The sequence below is a fragment of the Eubalaena glacialis genome, chromosome 16 (assembly GCF_028564815.1).
Source record: "Eubalaena glacialis isolate mEubGla1 chromosome 16, mEubGla1.1.hap2.+ XY, whole genome shotgun sequence".
NCBI classification, from domain to species: domain Eukaryota; kingdom Metazoa; phylum Chordata; class Mammalia; order Artiodactyla; family Balaenidae; genus Eubalaena; species Eubalaena glacialis.
This window is the reverse complement of record NC_083731.1, coordinates 89,019,959-89,045,756: the sequence shown is the minus strand read 5'-3', so window position 1 is coordinate 89,045,756 and position 25,798 is coordinate 89,019,959. Positions and strand designations below refer to the sequence as shown.

General features: G+C 52.1%; 1 protein-coding gene across 1 annotated transcript in view; it reads left to right on the top strand.

The window, feature by feature from the left end:
* The first annotated feature begins 713 nt into the window (after positions 1-713).
* FGF9 (fibroblast growth factor 9) overlaps positions 714-25,798 on the top strand; it is a 29,592-nt gene continuing 4,507 nt past the window's right edge. Inside the window, exons 1-2 of the mRNA XM_061170975.1 lie at positions 714-1,788; positions 10,239-10,342. Of these exons, the coding sequence (XP_061026958.1) occupies positions 1,512-1,788; positions 10,239-10,342 (381 nt within the window). The 5' untranslated portion in view covers positions 714-1,511. The remainder of the gene's footprint in view (positions 1,789-10,238; positions 10,343-25,798) is intronic.

The following is a 25,798-nucleotide window of genomic DNA, read 5'->3' as shown; positions in this document are numbered from 1 at the left end:
GGCGGGCCCTGCTGGCCCTCGGAGCGCGGTTTGGGGTAGGGAGCCCCCGGCGCGCGCTCCTGCACCCGGACTCTCCGCAGACGCGCGCCAGGCGAGCTCGGGGACAGAGGCGGTGCTCTGGCGCCCCCAAGCCGGCCGCACCGCGGGGCGGGACCTAAACGCAGCGCCGGCCCGAGATGCCCAGGAAGCCCCGAACCAGACCGGGAGCGCGGCCACGGCGGCCTGTGTGTGCGCGTGGGAGGGGGCTGGGCGCACACCCCCGTCTCACCTGCCGCACAGCTTGCGCCTGTGTGTCTGCAGGAGGAAGGAGAGAGGAACTGCGGTGTCCGTTCGAGCTCATTAGACCAACCCCCTTCCCTCCAACTCTCAGCTAAGTTTTATTTCATAACGCAAAGCAGCATCAGAGCCCAAGTGAAAACTAGTCTCCCGATTTCAGTCTGCACCTCCGCCACCGCATCGAGCGAGGGTTCGGTTCCCGGCTTCGACTCCGCAGGAGAGCGGCCGCCCCGGAGGCCCGGGGCTCCGGCCTCCCGCTCCCTTTGTGAGGCCCGGGCTCGGGGCGCCCCCGGTCCCGCGCTCGGGCACGCGGCTCGGGGCCTGCCGCAGCGCGGCGGGCGCGGCGGGCGCTAGGACCGCGGGGAGCGCGGGCGGCGCGGCGCTACCTTAAACCCAGCCCAATGCCGCTGCCTGCGCCACTCTGCGCGCCGCGGGGCTGCGCAGGAGGAGCGCTCGCCGGCCACCTCGCCCCGCGCCCGCGGCGACACCTGTTCGCGGCCGCCGGCGGCACGCGGGTCCCGCCGCGGCGCCCCTCGCTCCCGCCGCCGCCCGCCGCCCGCGCTAAGCCAATGGACGCCTGCCGAGCCCCTGGAGAATTCTGGATACCAGCTTTGGACGCCTAAAGTTTTTCCTTCTTTTTGTTTTATTACCATTATTCTCATTTTTGGAGGGAGGACGGGGGCAGATTTGTCGCCGCCACCAACGTGAGATTTTTTTTTTTCCCCTTGAAGGATTCCTGCTGATATCTGCAGAGTCGGTTAGAGTGAAAACGGCGCATGCCTTCCTGGATCCGTAAATTCTGACGTAGCCCGTGCATCTTAAAAACCCCTATAATAACGCCTAGGCATTTAAGTTGCTATGGTCATTCTGATCTCAAACCAAATGGAGAAACTACGGATTTTTTTTCCTTATTACGGTCGGATGGGATGAAGACCTTCCTGCTTGCTGAGAGCCGGGGAATCTATCTGTAGAGATACATAGATACGTTTATCAATATGTCAGTGTGTGAGTATAAAGTGGTGGCTTCTTAGACTATCCGTGGTTTGACCTTGAACCTGTGCCAGTGAAACAGCAGATGACTTTTATTTATCCATTTAATGGATTGAAGAAAAGGACCTTTTTTCTCTCTCTGCAACTGCAGTAAGGGAGGGGAGTTGGATATACCTCGCCTAATAGCTCCTGGGTTGGCACCATCATTATTGTTTATCGCTGTGCTCCGAAAGCCGAGTCTTCTGATGGCTCCCCTAGGTGAAGTTGGGAACTATTTCGGTGTGCAGGATGCGGCACCATTTGGGAATGTGCCCGTGTTGCCGGCGGACAGCCCGGTTTTGTTAAGTGACCACCTGGGTCAGTCCGAAGCAGGGGGGCTTCCCAGGGGACCTGCAGTCACGGACTTGGATCATTTAAAGGGGATTCTCAGGCGGAGGCAGCTCTACTGCAGGACTGGATTTCACTTAGAAATCTTCCCCAATGGTACTATCCAGGGAACCAGGAAAGACCACAGCCGATTTGGTAGGTACACCATTAACCCTTTACTGTCCGTGCTGGCATGTTCGGATTGTAACTACCGAGAAGGTGGCTGGGCGGGGGATGCGAGAAGGGGTCTCTCCCTCTCTCTGTCTCGGTCTGTCTCTGTCTTGCTAGCTCAAGGCGGGGGGGGGGGCGGGGGGCGGGGAGGGAAGCCTCCGGAATTGCAGATCTGCCGCTGGCACTGATGCGGGTCTACATTGAAAGGCTTTTTTTTTTTTTTTTTTTCTTTGTAAAGGAGGGCATGATTTATAAATACAACACAAGCCCCTAGTTCTTTTGCATCAGATACACGGGAAGATCGGGTTTAGGAAGTTTCTTTTGAATGGACTGATTCCACGAGTTTAAAGCTTTAATGATTAACTACTGAGAACTTAAAATGCATTTTCCTGAAGGCAGTGTTTATCATCTTGTGTCAAATGAAGTTTTTGCCCCTTCCCTTTTTTCCTCCAATAAGTATCCTGCTTGAATTTTAAATTAAGCGTATTGCTTATTCCCACCGTGAGGGTCTGGAACCGTTTAGGCGAAGGTTGCTGATTGTTCTCTTGGGAAGAGGACTAAAGTCGTGTTTTAGACTCTGGGCTGCAGGGGCAGAGGCGCTGGGGGAAAATGACTCGGGAAGGGGCAGGGCGCTCACCAGGGGCGTTTGTCCTTCCAGCCACGAGTTAGTCCCTGCGCTCTGTAATTTCCATGGCGTGCAGCCCTGTGTGGCTCTGGTGTGAGTGTGTGCGCCCGTGCAAAAGCTGCGAGCTAATTTTAAAGGGCATTCCGAGGATTTCATTTCCCGAGGAGGGTATTTGTGACTCAGCACGGATGGCTGCAGACCCGAGGGCTGGTGACTGCCCCCTTTAATGAGTGCACACACGTGCCTGCTGGGCCACCCTGAGCCCGACAGCAGCGACTCGGCGAGCACAGTCCCGGGGTTGGGGGAACTGATGGTGGAGGGGCGACTCGGGTTTTTTCCTTACTTACCAAAAAAAAAAAAAAAAAAGGAGGGGGGGCGTTTGGGCAACCAGACTGTTGGAAGGAGTTAACTTATTGAGTAAACCCACCTGACAACACTTAAACTAGGTCGTAAAAACAAAGTCCTGTGGTGATTTCTCTTCCTCAAGCTTTAACGCCAGATGTTGAACACGATCTAAACTATCTGTGTAGGTTCGTGGGCCGCAGACGATGCCGGAGGTGAGGACGGTTCGGGCCTGAGACGGGGCTGGTCCCGGATGCACGAGCCCCGGGATTTTCTGCCTCGGCTCACCCCGCACCGAACCTACCGGCGTGAACGGCGGGCTGCCTCCCTTCTCTGCTTTGCAGCTTTCAGTTACGGAAACGTAGCCCCGAGAAGCGGAGGCAGCTCTGGCCGCTGCGGAGCGAGGACGAAACTTTCCTAAAGTGCTCTCTGCGGCCGCTCCCGGGGCTGCTGCAGGACCCGGGGCGGCCGGGGGCGGGGGCGCCGAGCCCAGACGGGTCCCCGGCGCGCCGGCCGGCAGGTGCCACTCAGCGGCCGCCGGCCAACTCCGCGCGGTCCTAGACGCGCTCGGGTTCGGCGGCTTGCCCCCGCCCCGGGCGCCCTCGGCTGCGGGGACCGCTGTGTCCCGGGCGCCCGGCCGGCTGGCGCGCTCCGGCCGCGCTTAGGGGTCGGGCTCCTTTTGCCCGAGCCGCGTCCCTTCGCGCTCGCCGCGTGTGAGCGCGGGTCCAGCGGATCCAGCCGCCGCCCGGGCAGCGCGGCCGCGCGCGGGGTGGGAGCTGCCGGAGGCGCGCGCGGCGGGGGACTCGGTGGCGGGGCCGAGGCCCCTGAGCCCCGTCCCGTCTCGGACCCTTCTCCCTCCTTCGACGCTCACAGCCGGGTCTCGGGAGCGGCGGGCTCGCGACGCCGGAGGTGGGTCGGGCCGGCCGGCAGGGCGGGAGCCGCGGGGAAGGGAGGGGGACAAAGGGCGGCGGAGGCGGCGGGGGCCGCGTGCCATTGTTACCGCTCCCGAGCGGGGCCCGGCGCCCCTTTCCGCGCCTTGCGTGGCCGGGCTCCGGCCCGGGGAGCCCGCGGTGGGCGCCCGAGTGCGGCCGGAGGCCTGGTGTGCAGCCGAGCCCGGGCCGGGAGCGCCTGGGACCCGCGCAGAGAGACGGGGAGGCTCCGGTTGGGGCTCCTCCACCCCGCCCCCACCGTGGGTTTTTTTTTTTTTTTTTTAACGCAGGCACCTTTCGTGTAGGACGTTCGCTACACGCAGCCGAGTCATTAGGAATCCGGTGACTCCGCCACGGGGACAGCGAGGGACGAGGGTGGATGGAGGGGACCGGGGACCGGAAAGCGGGGAGCCGAGAGGCGCGCTCTGGGGTCAGCCGGCAAGGACGCTGGCACGGTGGCTGAACAGAGACCGTAAAACAAAAACCCGGCCTCGGCACCCCACCTCCAACCCCGGAGGTGACACGTCCACTCCTTGTCTGCCCGGCGCTGCCGGCGGGCTGGTAGGCGCAGTGCTGGGTGGGAGGCCGGGCAGCGGAAGCCCCGGCCGGGGGTGGGGTGGCGTGGGGGCCCGGCCCGAGCTCGGGGGTCGGCCGGGAGCTGGCGGCGGGGGAGGGGCGCGCCCGGCGCTCGCCGCGCCCTCACCCGGGTTTGGATGCGGCTGAGTGGGTGGTGTGCGCAGTGGGGGCGGGGAGGGAGGGCGAGGCGGGAGGCTTATTTCAGCTTTCATCCGGTGGCAGGGAGGAGCGTCCCCGGGGTGACAGCAGTGCCGCGGTCTGCCGCTGCGGCAGGTCCCAATATTAGCAACCTCTGCAGCGCGGCGCGGCCGAGCCTCCCACCCTGGCTCCCGGCCCCGCCCGGGGTGCCGGAGGCGGCGGGCGGGCGTTAGGACCCGGGGCGGGGCTGCGGCTATCGCACCTGGCGCTCCCGCCCCCGCCCCCGCCCGCCTCACCTTGGGCCCTCCCCCTCCCCCGCGTGCGCCCCCCTCCTCGCCCGCTGCGCTCTGGGGACTTCGAAGGCACCCCCGGTTTTTCTTCCGAGTCCATAGGAAAGAGTAGCTGTGGGTAGGGGCGAGGGGGGTTTGCACCCTGATTAAAACAGGTGCCTTTTCTACCTGAAACGGAAAGGCAGGAGGAAGCGTGCGGGGAAAATGACGTGCCACCCCCCGCAGCCGCAGGTGACCGCAGCTGCTGGCAAGCGTGGAGGTGGCACTGCGGCGGCGGTGCGGGTCGTGGGCGGGGGACCTTACTGCTGTCCCAGCAGGAGCTGCGCGGTGACAACTTAGGTAGGACCTAGAGGGAGCTCTTCGTTTTCCTTTCGGGGGTGCTGGCGTGGAGCTGAGGCCCAGCCTGGAGAAAGGGAACCGGGACTCGTATCTCTGTGTGATAGGCCAGGGGAGCCAGACGGTTCGTTTCCTTTTTTTTTTTTTTTTCCTCTTTAGAGCACTTGCTAGATGGAAAAAGTGAGCAGAAAATCAATTGAGGAAATGTTAATGTGGAATAATAAAGAAGTGAGCGTCGGGCCTGATCCGTTATTTGACTTGGCACGAGGAGCCTGAGCGGGGTGACCCCGGACGGTCTGGTGCGGAGATGCCTGCGTCCCTGCCGGGCGTCTTCCGGCCCGAGTGCAGCTCCGCCAGGCCGCCTGCATCAGGACCAGGGCTCCCGGCTGGGGCTGCCGGGTCCAGGGGTCAGGTGAAGTTGTACCAGAGCGGAGAAACATGATAACAGTACGCTTTAAAAAGAAAGAGGTTCAAAAAAATCTTACTTCCAGGGTTTCGCACTTGAAACAATGCCGTTCTGTGTGTCTGGTTTTTCAATATCTCAGTAAGGAAAAGGCTGCCTATTTAAGGAGCTGTTTTCAGGATAGGTTCAGATTCTCGAAAAATCGGTGGGGTTATGGCTCCCATTCAGCTAGTCATTTCCCACATGAACTCTGGGATTTGCTCAAGTTGCTGCAGACTCGGGCTTGCTGGGATTGGGACTCTGAGCTGATTGATTAGGCAACCCTGGTGCGGGATTCTCCCGGCCAGCAGGGAGCTCTGGTGGGGGGGCGGGGGGCGGGGGGCGGGGCGCGGGCCGGTTAATCTATTTTCGAAAGCCTCGTGTCAGGCCTCTCTCCACAGTCTGCACACATTCTTGTCCTCTGAAGAATGCAGCTCTGTTAAGTGTTGGGGGCTTTTAGGCTGGAGGGTTGTTTAACACGGGCCAGAGTGGAGCTGCTCGGGCCGGCCCTCCCACTTCCCATGGCCAGCGTGGAGGTGAGGCCCATGCAGAGGGGCTCTTGGGAGCTGGGCCGGCTTTGGGGTCATGGTCCACGTGAACAGAGCTTGGGGGCTGAGCGCTACTACCTAGTGAGCCCGGAGCGAGGATGATGCTCTGCTGAGGTCATTTTCCTGAAGTGGTCCCAGGGACTGACCTGGCCTCTTGTGGACCACAGATGACCGTGGACCCCACCAGACCCCGTCAGGCTTCCTGGGCCCAGTGAGTGCATCCTCACTGGAACTGTTGCCTGCCGTGAAAGGGAATCGCCAGATGCCACTCGTCACTGACCTCATGCTTCCCAGGCCACTCCATCACTGCCCATTGCTGTGGCCCTTCTGAACTGCCTAAGAGAGATGGGCCCCCCTGGGACACATGTGAGGGCCACACTTTAATTTCAGGCACAGCCCCACCGTTCCCTCCTTCCCTTTCCTTCTTCTTCTCTTCCTCGCTCTTTCCTTCTTTCCGTTCCTCTCCTGTCGATGGTGAAGCCTGTCACCGTTTCTACACAGAAGCCTTCTCCTGGGCTTTTCCTGAGCCTCACGCCCACGTGAACAGACACTGGGGGAGCGGCCCCGCTCGAATCAGTGCGGCTGGGATCACTTGCTCGGCAGTGGCTCAGGCCCAGGGAGAGGTTCGCTGAGCTGGTTGAGGTTCTAGAGTTCACGGTGGACACGATGGTGGCAGGAATGATCGGAGCTGCAGTCTGCGGGGGGCGGGAGCTGGTTGCCAGCTTGCCAGGTCTTTCTGGCCTCGCAGCTTCGGCCCTCTCTGCACGTGAGGGCACGGCTGTGACTCAGATCTTCTGAGTTCTGCTTGTCCTCGGATCATGAGGTGGCCTCATAAAAAGCTGGGCTGCTCGTTCGAGGTCTCTGCTTCTCAAGGAGCTGCAGAGATAGGGGTGCTGGTTTGAGATGATGAAACCTTTTCCACCTGGGGTCCCTAGATGTAGTTCCTTCTCACGTGGAGCACCCCTCGGAGGCCCGTCTCGGCCCGATTCCTGTTAGGAAGCCCCTCTGACTCTCCTCATCCAGCCTGAGTGAGCCGCCCACCCTTGGACACTGAGCGTACCCTGAACACCTGCCTCTCACCGCAATTCCCACATCGTTATTACATTTGTCTGGTTATTTGTCCTTCCTCCCACTAGACAGGAAGCTCTTTGAGGGTGTAGGCTAGACCTTGTTCATCTTCATACCCTCAGCAAAGGGCATGGTGCTTGGCTTACAACAGAGTCACTCCTTAGTTTGCTGATTGAATGAGTGAGTGCATATCTTGCTGATGCCAGAAAGAGAGAACAAGATAGATATCTTACTACCTTCATTTCCAAAATGTATAATAATCATTTCGGACCTTAAGTCCTTTAAAAAAAAAACCTATGTGCACAAAGAACAACGTGTGAATAGTCTGCACACACAGGAGGTGCCCACCTTCCCAAGTTCTGTGTGATGAGAGCACGGTCCCAGGAGCTCATTTCCTCTGCTCTAGTCCTGCGTGCTGGGCCTGCAGAGTATCACCTAGGTAACATCTTCCAGTCACTAGTGAGGGAATAGCTATGTAAAAGTGGTACAGAAATCACGGATCCGTGAGAAAAGGTAAAAGTGATGGGGAGGTGTACCTAGTCAGTAAGGACCTAGGCTTTGGAGTCTGATTGCTTGGGGGCAAGTTATCCTTGAACCTAGTGTCCCCACGTGTCATCTGGAGATTAGCATATGGTAATGCCTAGGGCTGTTCTGAGGACTGAATGACATCAGGCCTCTCACTGGGCACAGACTAGATGCTCAAGGAGTCCAGCTATTACGGCTGTCGTTGTTGATATTATTACTCCTGATGTTCTGCTGACCAGCCAGTTACATGGTTTTGTGAGATCACATGCACTTATTTTTTCTTAGCTCTGATGGGCAATGTCAGTTAATAGTCTCAGAGCTGCCTCCTGTTTAGGGAAAAGAGAAAGATCATCAGATATCCTCTTAGAAGGTGCAAGTATTGTTTAGTTTTATGACTTTCAGTTTTATTGACATGGTGTATTAAATCGGTCAGATGCAAAGGGGCCAAATGATTTCATTTTACACTGAAAGTTGGACATTAATGAATTCCTTATACTATTTCAGGATAACTATGACTTATATTGTGTGTTTTCAGGTAGCTAAGAAGAGATTCACATGTGTGTGACTCCTATAGTAATAAAATGCTACAATGTAAGTTATTTTTAATCATAAGAGTTAGATGTAGTATAATGAGATAAAATGATTCATCAATAAGGGCGTGCATCCCACAAGAAATGACTCTCATGGAACTACTGCCTTATTTGTCTTTCCATTTGGTTTGTGAGGTCGGGATGGCTGGTAATGAACTTATTTCAGATGTATTTTTCACTAGAGAGTCACAGGTTATCAGATCCAGAACGCAATTTGTAACTTCTCTTTATATTTATCCAACACTATTTCACATTCTGTTAAAATACATAGTTTTGCAGGTCCAGATAGACATTCTGTAAACTGTAAGCTCAAAATATTTGTTGCATTTTGTGCTTATAACAGAATTAGGAATACCTCTTTATAAGAAATCTCTTTCCCTTTGTCCATCACCTTGGAACCTTTGCTTTATTAGATTTATGTAGTTCATATCTTCTTGTGATTGCAACACAGTCTATTTTGTGAGAGTTGCAAAATTAATTGTTTAAAAATACATGTAAGTGCTTTTCTATGAGTCACGAGACTGACTCTAGCCGAGTGTTACCCTTAGTTTCTTTCTAAACTCTTAAATGTAAGTAAATTTTTTAATATTTGGAGATATTTTTAAAACAACTCAATATTTGGTATGTGTTAATACAAGGTTTACACAAAGTGTAGCACTTTAAGACAAAATGGAGAAAATGGCTGAGCATGAGTGATATTAGCATCGTCCCAAATGTACCATTGGGTAATCATGTTAAAACAACAATATGGTTATAGAACCTGGAGCTGCTGTTGTATGACCATAAAATTCTGGGTTTATGCCCAGCTTAGGTATTGTTATTCTTAGTGAGGTAAGCAAGATGAAAGAAGGAAATAAAAGAAGATCGTTATGTTGATTTGATTTTGGGATATAGTATTCCATGCCTATTTTAAATCAAGAGCATTTTTGGAATCAGCATTTTTTTTCCCCAGAATATTGTGTTATCTTAATTGCTTAACTATCTCTTTGGGGCTTAGATAAGCACAGTGAAAATCAATACTTTGTTTAAGCAGAAGTATTTGGGATATGTGTGGGCTTTTTAGTTTTCCAGATGGAGCTCAATACAGTTATACAATAGAGAGCTGGATAACTTTTGGTGTAAACCAAACAAGTCTTTGGTTGGCATCTCCTGTTCTTATTATGAGGGGCATAGACCCGTCTCTGAATAGAACTTTTTTTTTCCAATCCATGGGCATACACAGATACTTAATTTCACATTGTTAAAGTGGAAGTAAGTTTTCTCTTACATTATACTCTTTCAAGTTAATTAGAACATGTGCATTGGTTTACTGACATGTCACTTCTTACCATATCTATGTAAATGCTAGCTTTTTTACTTAAAAAATATTTTGTTATGTGTTGTGTTGATAAGTATTTTTGTCTCGTTACTGTAAGATAAAATTTAGTTGAAAAATCAATTCTTTGGGGCAGTGGTTTTAAGAGAAGACACTTCTCGGGTGAAGGTGCGGCCCTCCTCTTAGATGCTCCCAGGGATGTGGACGCTCCAGGGGAGATGCTCCCAGGGATGTGGGCGCTCCAGGGGAGATGCTCCCAGGGATGTGGACGCTCCAGGGGAGATGCTCCCAGGGATGTGGGCGCTCCAGGGGAGATGCTCCCAGGGATGTGGACGCTCCAGGGGAGATGCTCCCAGGGATGTGGGCGCTCCAGGGGAGATGCTCTCAGGGATGTGGGCGCTCCAGGGGAGATGCTTCCAGGGATGTGGGCGCTCCAGGGGAGATGCTCTCAGGGATGTGGGCGCTCCAGGGGAGATGCTCCCAGGGATGTGGATGCTCCAGGGGAGATGCTCCCAGGGATGTGGGCACTCCAGGGGAGATGCTCCCAAGGATGTGGATGCTCCAGGGGAGATGCTCCCAGGGATGTGGACGCTCCAGGGGAGATGCTCCCAGGGATGTGGGCGCTCCAGGGGAGATGCTCCCAGGGATGTGGACGCTCCAGGGGAGATGCTCTGTGCTCTGACCTGTCTCCCTCTGCTGTTGGTCTCACAGGCATCCTGGAGTTTATCAGTATAGCGGTGGGCCTGGTCAGCATTCGAGGCGTGGACAGCGGACTCTACCTCGGCATGAACGAGAAGGGGGAGCTGTACGGATCAGTAAGTACCATGAGAGAGAGACCTTGCCAGCCTTCCTGACTCACGTTTGCTGGGAACTGCTCTTTCTCTAGCTTATAAATGGAAATGAAACAGTGGTGGGAAGGGGAGTGTAGGTTTTCACTTTTTGAAGAAAACCACTTCATTTTTATTAATAGATATCAGCCCTGGATCTTCACGAGACCAAAGTTTCTAAGCAAATGCTTTATTTATATGCCAAGCCATTTTCATTGTCAAGGAAATACAAAATTCACAACTGTGAAAAATCCCATCTTCTTGTATTGAATGGGAGTTATTTTTGAAACAAATTGAAATGATCTTCCAAGCTTTGCCAAGCATTGTAATTAAAACTAGAAATAGACCATGCAGTGAGTATAAACCCTTTCTCTGAGCTACATAAGATTTTCATTATGTAGAGAGAGAAGGGAGATGGAAATTATTGTCAGATATTCTTGTATGTGAATAAGAATATAAAAATATAATAATTATTTGCAAATGTTATGAGTTTCTTTCTTCCCCTGTCTTACTTCCCATCTCCACTGGGTCGTAAGCTCCTTGGGTGAGGCAAAGAAGAGCGTTTACTGTAGCCCGCCAGGTATGGTTCTAGGTGCCAGGATTGGGGGGGCAGAAATCAACAAGAGTCCCCTGTTCCCCCCCCCCTTCTGCTTTGAGAGGAGGGGCAGACTTTGTATCTCTTTACTGCACAGTAGGAACTTGATACATTTTTGCTAAAGGTATGAGTGTGAATACTAGGTTATCAGTTACTGTATATAACTTGAGTTTTCAACAAAAGATTTGTAGTGAAGTCAGCCTTTAGTTTCTTGTTGCCATTATTGGTGGTCAAATGGGGATTTAATCCATATTGTCTGCAATATGAGAACTTTGGCTAGGATCTACAAAAAGTTGAAAATTAAAAGAAGCTCAGAATGGGAGAAGTTCTGGAGTCCTCTGTTGGCAGAAATGAAGGGCATTTTTATGTAGAATCAGGAGAAATTTTTTCTAGATATCCTTTTTTTTAATCCACATACTGGTAAATACACACATACACACACACACACACACACACACACACAAGGGTTGGGAGTAGTATCCAACTTTTACTCAGAAACTCCAGGAGACAATAAATGGTATAGTTTGAATATAACACCCACCATTTTTCATGACACAAGGGTGGTTTTTCTGCTTTGGTAAAATCTGAATGTAGATTGATTGATTTTGTTAGACATTTGTCTTTTTAAAAAAGTGCTTCCTCGAGAGAATGGATTATTTTAAAATAGGTTTTTAAGCATAGGATTGAGTTTAGTTTTTTAAACACAGTTCTTGGTCTAGATGAAGTTATTTACTTTCTAAATTATCTTCGTCAACGCTTTTAAGTGCAAAGATTCAAGATGTAAGGAAGCTTTTAGATTTTTAAAACATGAAGTGATGTTCTCCTTTTGTCACCCCTCACTTTTTCCTTCACTTTTAGGTCCATAACGTGGATTTAATTCAGTCATAGTTGGGCTCAGTAGAAGGCTTTCTGTGTTGGGTCGCAGTCTGACCTTTTGTGGGTGGGGTGGAAGGGACTGTAGTTTATCACCGTGGTCTCCAGATTTTTTGAGTGTGGATCTCAACACTGCATCTTAAATTATTTGAAAATTGCACATGTAACGCGTAGTTCATATATGTTACGTTATTTTATAGAACATGCCTTAAGGCAAAGCGTTCCGAAGGCAGCGATGAGTGAGTAGACAGAGGCCATGCTGCTTGACCTCAGCCCTCGGGCCACGCGGACAGCCGATGGCCTTGCGTCCCTGGCGCAGGGGCGCTTCCGGGGGCCGCCTGCCCCCTCCCTGCTGCCGCCCGCCTCCCTGTGGCCGCATCTGAGCCCCGCTGGGCCGAGCCCCGCTGACAACGGGGCGGCAGCCAGGCCGGGAGGCCGTCTCCTGGGAGGCAGGGAAGCCGGACTGGAGGCGCTGCTGCCTGATTTAGGGCCTTTCAAGCTCCGCCTGCACCCAGCAGAGGTGGGACAGGCCCCTCTCCCTCTCGTCCCTTCTCACCTGAGGGCCCTGCTGGGAGGCCAGCGTGACCAGGACCGCTTCCCGCCGTGGGAAAGCGTCTCAGGCGGCTCGCGTCTACGCTCGTCCCCTTCCCCACCCTGATGGGAGGGTCCCTTCCCGCTCGGATCCCTCAAGCCTCTGCAGGCCGAGCCCCCTTCTTGCTGCGTCCTCTCCCCGAACCACGCTGCTGGCCCGCTTTGCTCTGTCGTCTCTGCCCCTGTCCCTGTGTGGGCCGCGCCCGCCTCGTTGCTCTTCTCCGGACACTTGCGGTCTGATGGGCCGCGGTCAGGCCCCCCTCCCCCCCGCCCTGCCGCCCCCTCCCCCCCGCCCTGCCGCCCCCTCCCCCCTGTGCCCGCGGAGGCAGCCTTCTTTATTTCAGATTCCGTGAAGATGCTGCCTTTTCTGCAAAACCTTCCCTACACCCCTAACTCGGACCCTAGTTTCTGGTCAGCATTTCTTGTGTTGTCCTCTGGGCCCCGGGGATGCTTTGTTTGTGTTTCTGTCATCACGCGAGGAATGTACACTTCCGGTGTGGCCGTGTGGCCGTGTCCCCAGCGTGTCGAGGGCCTGGGCTGCAGCTTCCTTTTGAATGTCGCCCCCCCCCCCCACCCGCCCTGCCACAGCCCGGGCCCCGCACATGTTGGGTTGAAGCCGATTGAACGTCGTGGTTCATTCGTGGCTTCACTGGCCCTGGAGGTGCAGCCCTTGAGGTCAGCGTGTCCCTAGGGCCCTGCTGGAGGGAGGGGTCCCTCCCTGCCACCCCCGTGCTGAGCTGTCCCCAGGGGGAGTGGCCGAGGCTGGAGAAGGTGGTGTCTGGGTGAGCATGGGGACGGGCGTCAGGACATCGGTGGGTGCCCTGCCTGCTCCTCCCATCCGCGAAACCAAGGGCTGGACTTAGGTGCCCAAATGGCTCCTGCTCTGGATCTCAGGACTCTCCAGGCTTCGCTCCCGAGTCTTGCCTGCCTGGCCCACAGGGTGCTCTCCGCGCATGATGTTATGCGGCAGGACCGTCTGTTCCGAGCAGCCGGCCTGGTTTGCCCGTGGTCCGTACCTCATGCAGGTGTGGGGAGGCATGGGGGAGACCATCTCCTCGGTGGCCAGGAGTCACTTTCCACTGCGTTTGTGGTTGTCATCCTGGCGTGGCAGTGAGAATGGGGGGGACACCCACATGTCCCCTTTTCATCCTGATGAGATGGAGAGAAGGAAAGAGAGAAACAGGCAACGATACTGTTATTAAATATGCTGGAAACTAGCCCGAGGAGTTTGCTTGTATGAAGTTGTGTGAAGCTCAGTAAAGTGGAAAAGGTGTGTTTCTAAACATTGGGGAAAACTTGAAAAGACTGATCTCATTGGGAAAGAAGGTAAATAGATTTGGGGAAATAGCTATCACTTTTATAAAGTAAGTGAATGTGTAAATGTAGCAAAAATTAATGTAAAATGTATTTTGGGATTATTTTTCTCTTTTCATCTATGTAGATCTTTTGTTTCCAAGTTTACATTAGGATTAGATCTAAAAGGCCAGAGGTGAATGGGGTAATATTTCTTCAGAAAAATATGTGGGATTGTGACATCCTATTAGATTGTGGAAATAGGAAAAACTCTATTGCTGATGTGTATCATTATATGATTTAAGGAAAACCTGAGTCGTTCTACTTCTGGGATGGAGTTTGATTATGGTATTCATGTGTTCATTCATCCATGCCTCCATTCATTTGCTCATTTGTTCACAAACATGTATACCTACTATGTGCCCAGCATTGTGCTAAGTGCATGACAGTGCAACAAGTATCTCAAAATCTGGTAGGAGAAATACAAATAATTCAGTGCAATGTGAAATGCACTGTATTAGAGGAATCACAAGTATCTTGAGAGTCCAGAAGAGTGTTTAAATAACTGCTTGGGGAAATTGGATGGTAGCGCTTAATTGGGTCTTGAGGGATGAATAGGAGTCTTAGAAAAGGGGGAGCAGACAAGGAAGGGCACATAATGTTTCAAATGTAAAGATTAGAATATCCTGCCTGGGTGAAATTTAGGGAGGGTTTTAGATCTCTCACATGCACACTCATTTGGGTGCACACTTGGGCAGAGGATTAGAGTATTAGTTTATATTTGTCACTTTTGTTCTTATCAAAGAGACTAGAAGTAAGGCTCAGTTACTTTTAGGGTCTTAATCTTAATTATCTGAGTATCATCAAGATACTTCAATGTGTCAAGAATAATTGACTGTAATAAATATCTCTTTAAAAAAGAATGCCTTGAAAAAAAATTAATCTGTTTCAAGGAGCCTGCATTTAATGAGAGATATTGACCTTTTCATTAAAAAAAGGTAGCAAAATCACTAAAACTGTAACAATACAGGAAAGCAGAGCATGGGATCTGTAAACGTGGTGACAAGGATGACATGGATTTCTGGTTTGTACCCCTTTTAGCACTTACTGTATTCTGTCCGGAGCTTTCATTCCCCGTTGGTCCTTCCCGCTGCATTCAGTTCTTAGGAGCCCGACTCTGTCTTTACAGTCTGTCTGTTTCCTGCAGGCCCGCTCTGCATGAGCAGTTGGCACACAGGGTTCGTCACCCCGGCTGTTCAGCCGGTCATGCCCTCGCGGACAGCGCTACCCAGGATGTTGCTGTCCTCCTGACCGTCCTGGGCTTCCACACGCGGGACCCTGCTTAACTGTCACGGCTGAAGGGGAGGGGGTGGGGTGACTCGCTCCGGGGCCGGAGCGCGGGGGCCGGTGGGCCGGAGCGAGGACTCAGGCCAGCTCTGTGGGGCCTGGCCACCGCGCTGACAGAGGTGCTGCTGTTGGTTGTTCCGTTTCCAGAGACACAGCTGGGCCCGATGGGGTTTATGTGAGTGCATGTAATCAGTAACCAAGGTGTGATGGATTTGGACTGTGTTTCCAGTGCACAGGAACTTAAAAAAGCCCCAGACACTGGGGCAGTTGTCTCTACTGGGTGGACGTGTGTGAGCCAGAGCAGTCCCTTGTGCGGCGTTTCCACATGTGCAGTGTTTCCACGTGTGCGGCGTTTCCACGTGTGCGGCGTTTCCACGTGTGCGGTGTTCCCACGTGTGTGGTGTTTCCACCGTGGGGGCAGCAGCAGGGGTCCTGAAGGACCACCCGTCCCAGGATGAAGGAGTATGTCCACCTCTGTAAGAGGAAAACGGTGAAGTATCTCAGATCCTCAGAACCCCATTTGCCTTAGATTATTTTTATTATCTTATTTGAATATGTACAAACACGAACCCCTTACGCCTCTTTGGCAACTGCAATTCAAAACATATTTATATTAAAATTCACACTGGACTATAAGACCAATAGACTGTGAAGCAGCAGGGTGGGTCTGATGTGATGGCTGAGATGCCGCTTCAGTGTCCGGGCTTTGAGCTTGGCACACCTGTCCCCCAGGGCTCCTGGGGGAGGAGGTCCTCCCCCCATGTCTTCCGGTGCGAATTACTGGGAAGCCAGGTGTCACCTGGCCTTCACCGACGTTCCAAGGATGTCGTTTCTCTTCCCAGTAGCCCTGATGGTGAGAGTAGTACTGCTTAGCGCTGGGGGTAACTTGAGACACACGCGCATTCTTGGACAGCAGTACGCGGTTATGCGCGGTCACCTGAAGGGTCTAGAGTGGCCTTAAAATGATCCCTTTACTTTTTCATGAAATGAAGGGTCAGAGAAAACGCTCTTCCAGGAAGCGTGTTGCCCCCAGATTTGGTCCTTTATCCTCCTGGGATCCGCGGGTGCCAGTTGTGAAAACGCCTGGGGCTGGGAGGCCCTGGCAGGGAGGGTCCCTGTTGTTTGCATTAGGTGCTGCGGCGCCCTTGTGAGGGGCTTTGGAACAAGCAGAGTGAACGTGTGTGTTATGGAACAGGACACCGTACCCGATGGCCTGTCCACACTGGACTTAGCAGTTTGTCGTTGTGCTGTGTCAGTTCAGATGACTTTGATGGTGGACGGTCAGGCGTGTCCTGTATGTCGAGTCTCCAAGGAATGTCATTCCTGTAAAGGAAATGAAAAGGGTCATTTGTGCAGTAATCTCCTTGATGGCAGGCGTGCTCTGGAAGTGGGCGGTTTTAAATAGATACTTCGGGTGATAGAGCAAGGCCTTCAATTGCTAGTGTACGTTGCCAGCGTTCAGAGGATCAAGTGGTGACTTTGAAGACAGGAGGGCAGCGCCTCAGAAGAGCATCCTCTGCTGTGTGAGCTGATTTCGTTCAGAGTGTCCTTGTTCTAGAGGTGATGGGAATGAGAGTTTAGGGGCTTAGCGACTGAGTCAAGGTAACAGAGTACGTAAGGACTATTTGAACACAGGTGAATTAGTAAATCTTGCCTGATACATATGCATGAGTGGCCATCCGTTTTTGTGAATAAAAGATATATATATATATATTTTTTTTTTTTTTTTTTGCCAGAAATAACCCCGTATTAGAGCAGGATTGTAGTCTCGTCTTCACAGATAGGACTTTGAAACAACTGTTTCTTTCTAGTAGCCTAGTTTCTATTTAGTGGTTCATTTGTTTCCTTAGCATCTATACTCCGGGCCGTTAATTAGTGGAAAATCATCTTTTAAAAAACGCATCTACTTATTTATTTAAGTTTAGTTACGTTTCCGTTGTTAAGCAGCGGAGCTGCCTCCCCTGATGGTCTGAGGTGCGTGGAAAACCTCGCAAGTTAGTGATGGCTGGAGTCACCCAGCACAGGTCTTCGCGGGCTTCGGGAAGGACCCGGTTTAATGGTCGAAGCTCACGAGCTGGGCCCAGTAGGCCCGTGTGGGAGGAGAGGCTCCAGGACCCGGGGCTGCGCTCAGTGCGCAGGGAGGGTCTTTCTTTAGGGTCCGGGGTCTCCGGGCCGAACCCTCCCTGAGCTCGTGCTCCGGTCCGCCCCTCCCTGCACCCTGCGCACATCGCGTCTCTTTGCAGAGGGTCGTCTGTCGGGCACGCAGAGCCAGGCCGCTGCTTGGATGGTGGGGACGCGGGGCTTCCGCTTCTTCCGGTCGCCACCTCCCCGCACGCTCCCCGCCACACTCGGCTCCCCTCGCTTGCACACTCGTTTGCTTTCGCAAAGCCAGGGGACGTGACCGTGTCACTGCTCACACGGGCCGGCCCTTCCGTAGGTGCCAGGAGTACAGTTGGCCCTCGTGACTGCAGGCTGCGTGCGCGCACGTTTGTCTGCTGGCTGCAGCTGGTGCGTGACCCCGCAGTCGTGTCGCTTGCACGCCTGCACAGGGAAGCAGGAGCCGCGTCTCGAGGGGGCAGCTCCTGGCTGAGGCCCCATCTCGAGGGGGCAGCTCCTGGCTGAGGCCCCGTGAGCAAGCGCCCTCTCTGCCACGGGTCTCACGTTTCTGTGCTTTTGGTGGTGGTTTTGCTGGTTAGAATGCCCCCGGGGCCGAGTGCTGAGATGCTGTTTGGTGTCCCAAGTGCAGGAGGCTGGGCGAGCCTCACGGAGGATACACGCACCTCAGAGGAGCCTCCGTCGGCCTAAGTCACTGCCTGCGTCCACGGCTAATGAACCAACACTATTAACTTGAAACAGAAACAGATGTAAAACAAGGTCATGTATTGATTGGTTGACAAAAATGTCATGAGCAGAGGCTCACGGGACCCTCACCCTGTGTTTCCCCGGGAGCCGTGGTGCAGGGCCCCGATCCACACACAACACCCCGTGCAGGTAAGTGCTGTTTTCTCCTGGGGTGACCTTGCAGCTTTGGGGGGCAGTCAGACGCGCAAACCAAGGCTTATAATTTGGTGTGATTGGTGTTGTGACAGAATTGTATACAGAAAGGCCTTGGGGAGCATGGGGGAGGGAGCTTCATCCCTGGCCTGGGAGGAGACGTCAGGATAACTCACAGAGGAGATGGAGAAAAGTAGGCAGGTGGTCCCGCGGAGGGAAAGGCTGGCGTGAAAGCAGCTTCAGGGCTGCAGGCTTTGGAGCCGTGGCTGCCGGGAGGAGCCTGATTCTGCCGTCTTTACTCCCCCTCCACCCCCAGCGGTCCTGGCTCTGCTTCTCTTTCTCTCAGCTGCTGCCAGAGGCCACGACACTGACATTTGGAGGGTCCTCCACTGTCATCATCGTTGCCATCCGGGGGTGCTGCAGCCTTGCTGCTCCGTGTCCAGCCCGGGAGACACCCCCTCCCAGAGAAAGCCCCACCTGCTCGCCCCGGGGCCGCACCCCCCCCCCAGCCCCGCCAGGACTGGCTTGTCCGCTGCTTGTCCGTCGACCTGGACCTGGGCGCCCCGCAGCATCCCTGCAGGCGGCTGAGAAGAGTGTCTGCCTTCCCAGCACCCCGCCGCCGAGGCTCCCCAAGGACGGAGAGGTTCTGGCTTGAGTGGAGCCCCGCAAAGGGCTCCATGAATGCTTACAATCCTGACATAAATGCATCCCCTCCTTCCTCCATCTTTTGTTGTTGTGATTTTTCAGAGAGCTCTCTGCTGCAGTCTGCTTTTCCTTTGTGGGGAACCGCCCACGGCTCAGTGCAGTGTTGTGAGCTCGGACTTGCCAAGGTCATGCCAAGGGCACCCTGCCCGGTGCGCGCTGGGCTGGCTCTGCCGTGGCCGGGAGTGGCTTTGTCCGTGTGGCTGCCACACTGCCCTGAACGTGTGTACACGCTTGCTGTCTACTCCCAGCCCAAGGCTCCTCCCTGCCCGCCCTCCCTCCCTCCCTCTCTTCCATTTTCCCTATGAATCGCTGTGTGGCAGGTCGTTTTCTCTGGACCCTCTGGGGTGGCTTGTATTCCTTTTCTTTCTCTCCCTGTCTTTTGAGTAGATTTTCAGTTTGCTGTGTTTCGATGGAAGGTTCAAGCCTGTACTTGCATCCTGAAGAGTTTGAACTTGGAGGTGCGGTGTGGAGTAGGGGCAACGCAGGGCCTGCGACGCTAGCTCCGTGGCTCGTGGGCTGTGCAGCCTTGGGCATCCTCCTCAGACTGGCTGGGCTGGGCCTAGGGACCAGGGTAATGAGGACAGTGGAGACGGGGCCCAGGATGCGGCCAGTGCTGTCCTGGCCCCCGGGGGCTGTGCAGCTGCTCCTTCGCCTCCGTCAGGGCTAAGTGTGGCCCCAGAAGGAGACGCCTGCATGGAGGCGCACGGAAATGGTGCTTCTTGCAAGTCTGAATTCAGAAGTTAAGATTCAGGACACAGTCTGTGACAGTAAATAAACATGTCCCTTCAGATCGAACTATGGCGCCCCTTGCATTATACTTGAAAACGTTAACCATAAAGCTTTATTTGTTGAGGTTAATTTTATACACCTTCTTCTCAAATGCAGCACATTATTATTTTACCCACTTAATTAAATGAAAAAGTTGGACTGCTTATTAAGGGCTTCGTTCCCATCGTGGTGATGGTGAGCATGATTTCTCATGCCCACGTGTTGGTGAAGTCACTAGGCTGTGGCAGCACCGCAGTGGCCACCCCCGGACTCGGTGTTTCAGGGTGAAGGTGCTGCTTTGGAAGCGGCCCACGTTGGTGTATGGCTCTGGTGCCTCGGGGGAGCAGGCAGACTGGCCAATGGCATTAGCTCGGATTCGTCCTGGAAGTGGGCCGTTCGCAGAGGGGCCCTGAGAGAATGGGACAGCCACCCGCGTGTGAGGAAGGGACAGCAGTACCGGTCACTTTCCACGAGCGTGGGGCCACTTCTCCAGCGCGAGGCGGGGGCTGGGAGGAAGAGTTTGGTTCCAGAGACAGCTGACGCGAGTCCAGCTGGAGCTGGTGGCGGGCAGGTGGGGGCCCCGGGGAGTCGAGAGGTGCCAGAGACACGCATGTGCTCGTGAGCCCACTTGGGGTTTCTCTGTGCGCCTCGGAGGGGGGTGTGGCTGGGTGTCTGAGAAATTCCGGAGCCCTGGTGTCACTTCTCTTCAGCGTTGCCTTTTATCTGCCTTGTGCACACGTCCAACTTTGCCTCCAGCTCTGGGCGCTCTATGACTTTGATAACTTTTTGTTTTCCTACAGGATTTGGTTTTTCTTCCCAGTAAGTCCTCTTCGGGCAGCTGATGGCGTAGGGTTTGTTGGTCAGGCAGACGTTCATTTGTGAGCCGTGTTTTTTGAGGCCAACACCGGGGGACATCCTGTCGGTCTCCCAGGGAGGGAAGGAGGGGCCCCTTGTGCCGAAGCCGTGTCTTCTTCCCCGTCCTTTCTTCCCCGAAACAGCAGCCTCCCCGCTTGGCTGCTTCTGGAAGCATTACTTAGCTCTCCGTCTCTGCAGAGGTAACGGAGGCGGCACATTTGGGCGTGTTTCTTCCCTTATTTTCCAGCAACACTGCAGCTTCTTTTCCATTTCCTGGTCAGTGCGTCCTTCCCGAGTCATTGTGGGTGGCTAGGCCTCCATACTGGATGCTCCAAGGCCGGATCATTCAGCCTTAGACTCAGAGAGACCCTGGACATCCCTGAGTCCAATCCCCTCTCTTCACAGAGAAGGAGCTTGAGGCCCAGGGTGGCTAATCAACCCCATTGTGTGTGTGTCTGTAGGAGGTTGACATTCCTTTACCATAGAAATTCTGTGAATCTTTTAGTTCTTCAGAAATTGCCTTTGCGCTTACTTTGCCATTATCTTTGTTAATCTTTCAGTTTCTCTAATTTTATTTCTGCACTCAAGGCCTGAATTCAGCCTGCTTTGTCTACCATAGAAGATCTCTGGTACGTGTTTCTGTTTCGATTCTCCCTCCTGCGGTGCGCCTGCTGATTATCCTACAGACAAGGTGGTTGGGTTCCATTGTCTCTGCCTGGTGTCCTTAATAATAGGAATTATTTCCTTCATTCCACCTCCCAGCCTTGAAGCTGTCCAGTCTCCTCCATGGTCTGTCCTTCTACTTTCAGTTTTTACAAAGAGTAATAAATATTTAGCTTGAAGTTTTTTCAGCTTTTGCAAATCTCTGATGTGCATTTTAAGTGGTCGCTGAATGACTTACTTCTCTTATCAGATGATCATTTATGATAAGAAATGTTACCTGTGCTCTAAGACCCTAAGAGAAACTTCACGAGCTTTTCCTGTAGGGCTCTCGGCAGAAGCACCAAATGTGCGTAGTCTACCCACTGGCAGAAGCAAAAATATTTCATAAAGTGAATATTAAACTTCTCCGTTTGAATTCTGTTCAACCTTGGGCAGGATTTTCTTTCCCCTGTGGGGCTCCATCTCTGAACATGTATTGCAAGTTTATGAGCTCACTTGATTTGCTAAACAAATGTCTGTTTCTAGGGTGGCTGCTAAGGACAGCCTCTAAGTTGTCCGGTCTGCCCTGTGGTACACGCGGCAGGCTCTGTCCTTGGCTGTGTGGTGGGTACCACATGGCTGGTGAGCCCACGCCATAGGAAATGTCGGTGTGTTCCTCCAGATTCAGACTGGGCCCTACCTTCGAGTCCACAGGTACACCTAAGTATGCAGCTTCTGGAGCGAAGCTGAATTCTGTTTTGCTTTGTCTGGTTTGGTGGGGGAGGAGTGGAGAGAACGTAGGAATTCTTATTTTTTTGTGTATTTGATGAGACAAACGCTGCCCGCCCACTTGCTTCGTTTGTGTACGTTGACCAGACACAACTGATTCAACTGTTCCCACAATTCCAGTGGCAGTTTTGATGGCCAGGATCATGGGTGTAAAAGCAGGCCCGTTGGGAATGGTAGGGATTTTAAAGAGGTTTTGAAAAATGGGCCTTGAGGGAGGCGTGTTGAGGGCTTAAGGGGGCTGGATCTGAATGGAGCGTCTAATAAAATGAGAAATAGTGCCTTCCTGCCTGTTCTGTGTGTTTGTTGCTTTCTGTTTGGGGACTTCTCCCAGGAGAGAAGCGTTAAAATACCTAGCTTCTTATTAATGATCCTTTCGTCATTATATTTAATCACCGCGATCCTTGCAACAATTCCCATTAAGACTTTACTGCTAGATTATTAATGAGGAAGGTACATCTCTACGAGTAATTGTAGTTACGGGAGGTTTAAATACCATGACTGGGGTAAACGGTAGGCAGAGAACGAGCGAGTACATCAAATCAGTAACTTATAAAAGGTTCGGGAACTCTATCAAGGCAGTTTCTGACCTTGGGATTTATGTGTTGTGAGTTTATGCAGGGAGTTCAAACAACCCATTGAGTTGAACACAAGCAACCATTTGGATGGTATGGTTAAAGCTACACCATATGTTTATATGTATAAAAATGGAAATCAGGTTTTAAAATAGCAGCATAAGTCTATACATTTTCAATGAGGACTCTTGAATCTCAAATTTTGAAAACTTCTGATTTCAGTTTTTAAATGGGTACAGATGGGAATCAGGCATGGTAACGCCCATGTGGATTACACATTTTCCAATTGTCAAATAGTTAAGATTAGTGTCCATATGAGTTTATGTCGTATAACATTCCTAAACATTCTCTGGGGTATACTATAATTTTCACATTATTATCTCATACTTTGGTTTTAATAGGATTGGTAAAAGTTTTGAAGTTTTAATTTCAGTTTTTCCCACTGTTCAGAATTTGATGATATAAAATGAAAAGGGGTTTCCACAGTTGCTGACATTCACCAGATTTTGTTCCAAAGCATGGGCTTTAGGAGACTTTTGAATTAAATCCACATTCTCCACCCAAGCTGAGTGACATAATCCAGCAGTTCAAAGATAGGTATGCCATAAACAGCTATAGTTAAATAATCCCCCCAAAAATATTAAAACATGGAAATACAATAAAAGAAGAATTGATCACTTTATAGTGGAATACTCTATAAACTGTCTGCATTGGAAACATGTGGTGAGTTTTAAAACATCTGAGTTCTATAATTCTAAAGTGTATAGTTTATTTGAAGGCAGGAACTGTTTTTTTCTCCTCTGTGTATATATAAGAATACAGCTTAATATATTTTTTTGCTGTCCCAATTTGCATTCACTTTCTTATTTTTAATTTAGAGAAATCACTTTGGAGTACAAATATGTAACATAAATATATTCACCTCAACTAAGTATTTTATCGCTAAGTACTAAAGTCTAATCATAAAGAGATTAATTCTGTAAATCTTGCTGCTTTGTCTACCTTTGTCTGAAACAAAAATCACACATTAACATAAACCCAAATAGCAAGAAGAAATTATTTGAAAGCATATACATGGTATAGAAAGGTATCAGGGTCTTTAATTTTTATGATCATTTAAATTAAAAAATTTTTTTAAGGTCTGCAGGTTTATCTGAGTGGCGTTATACCCCTTGTGTAATAATTACAGGAGCTGAACTGGATCAGGGGTTTTGCAATGTAATGTCTGCACGGCCTCATTTCACTAGTTAACTGAGGTTATCCAACCCTCCCGTGAAGGAGAGGACTGAACTCTTAACCATCACAAAAGCTGCTGTCTGTAGATGACACCATTCTACGTGGAACAGTTCACTTCGTTTTCCACGTTGCCTAGAGCGTTATATTGTGTGTGTAAACGATGTTACAGCAGCCTCATAAGGGGAACAGAGCCATGTTTGCTGAGCAATGAAAAGGTTAGTTCAGTTTCTTAACCTGGTTCAACTTTTTTAAAAGGGTTTTTTTTTTTTTTTCCCCGCAAACTGACAATACCCCCAAAACATGTGAATTGAGGCTTATCTTCAATACTGGACTCATTAGTGTTTCAGTCTTAGCGTGCAGCGTCCTTCACACTGCCGAATTCTGTGCATCCGCTCTGTTTTCTCTCCACCTCCACCCGTTCCACCTGCAAAATGAATAGTGTTTTTAAAAACTTGCATTTTGAGGTAAAGAAGAAAAGCAGCACATGTGATTGTCAGAATCAGAGGGGCTGCACCGAGTTCCAGAGCGTGGTCCATGGAGCCCCCCGCCCGGCCCTTTGGAAGGGGCCTCGGAAGTCCCTGGACGGACGGGGGGTCTGGAGGAACCCTCCGTTAGTGAGAAGTGGAAGGTGCGGGGTCTGGGGCAGGTGACCTCCCTTCTGGGCTCCCCTGTCCCGGGCGTTTTCTGGGGAAAGTTGCAATACCTGTTGGCTGAGGTTGGCTCCAGTTCTGAGAGGTTCTGACGTCACCAGTGTCTACAGCACCCATGGTGACTGGGGGCATGTCCTGGGCGCCGGGTGCCGATCCCCGGCCACGCACCTGTGATGTCCTCGCCTCAGGTGCTGACACTGACCTGCTCCAGGTGAGGCTGCCGGAGCAGGGGCTGTGGCTCCAAAGCCAGGCCCCTCATGGTGTGCAGACCCTGAGGTGGCCATGTCTCCTCCCGATCCGTGAAAGGCCATCGCCCTGCAGGTGCGACTTGTATACAAAGCAGATGGAAGCTGGGCCATACCTTGGGGTCCAGAAGGAGGAGGGAGAGCCTTAATTTTTAAACAAAGTATCTGTCAGGTAAAGTGATTTCCTGCTGAGAAAAAGAAAGCTTAATTTGAATTCGTTTTTCATCTCCTTGGTAGAACTGAAGGCTCTACAATTCCATACTTCGGTCCACCTTTATTAAGTAGAAAATAAATGAACATCGCTTGTTTAGAAAATTTACTTAATCACTGCAAACTCAAACCAGATATTTTAAGCCAGGAATAATCTTGTCTGTGGGGAGAATATTTATTGTACAGATGGAAGTAAAGTCTGAAATAGCTGTTAAAGTCTTTTAACACACTATTTTTATTTTGTCCGCTTTAATGGAGATGAAACAGAAATCACGTTCAGCCTGGTCTCCCCAGCACAGGGGGTTTCCTCTAGGTTTGCTCGTGGAGGGAGGTGAGGGGCTTCTCTGCTAGCGCCCAGGGGAGGGGAGCTGCAGGTGCCACTCGCCCCCTGCAACACACCTTGTCCCTATAAACCCAGCATCAGCTGTCCAGAGTTTCCCCATCATTCTGTCCTGCTCGATGCTTTTGGTTGCTGTTGTTCCTTTCCCTTGTTTCAGCTCACTTAGCAGAGACTGGTCCAAGGAGATAAGAGTTTGTTACCAACCTGCTCAGTACATTTTGATCACCTAGAGCAGCGGTCCCCAACCTTTTTGGCACCAGGGACCGGTTTCGTGGAAGACAGTTTTTCCACGGATTGGGCGGGGGGATGGTTCAGGAGGTGATGCGAGCGATGGGGGAGGATGGGGACGGCAGATGAAGCTTCGCTCGCCGCCCACCGCTCACCTCCTGCTGTGCAGCCTGGTTCCTAACAGGCCGCGGGCCAATACCGGTATCGGTCGGTGGCCGGGGGTTGGGGACCCCTGACCTAGAAGAGCAGCTCCCAGGAGGTGCAGGTCCCCTGTGTTTCTGGGTGGTTTAAGCCTTCCGTGAACGGAGGAGTGATGTGGGGAAGCCAGCTCACGCTGGCCGCTGGTTTTCAGCATCCTCAGCTTGACACGCCCCCCGTCCCCACCCTCGCTCTCCCGACGTGACCACGGCAGCTGGAGATGATGCCTTCTGCCCGGCTGACTGTGAATCAGTGCACTAAGTTGTGTCCTCAAGTGTGTAACTGTGCGTGGACATGTATTTGTAGGTTTTCT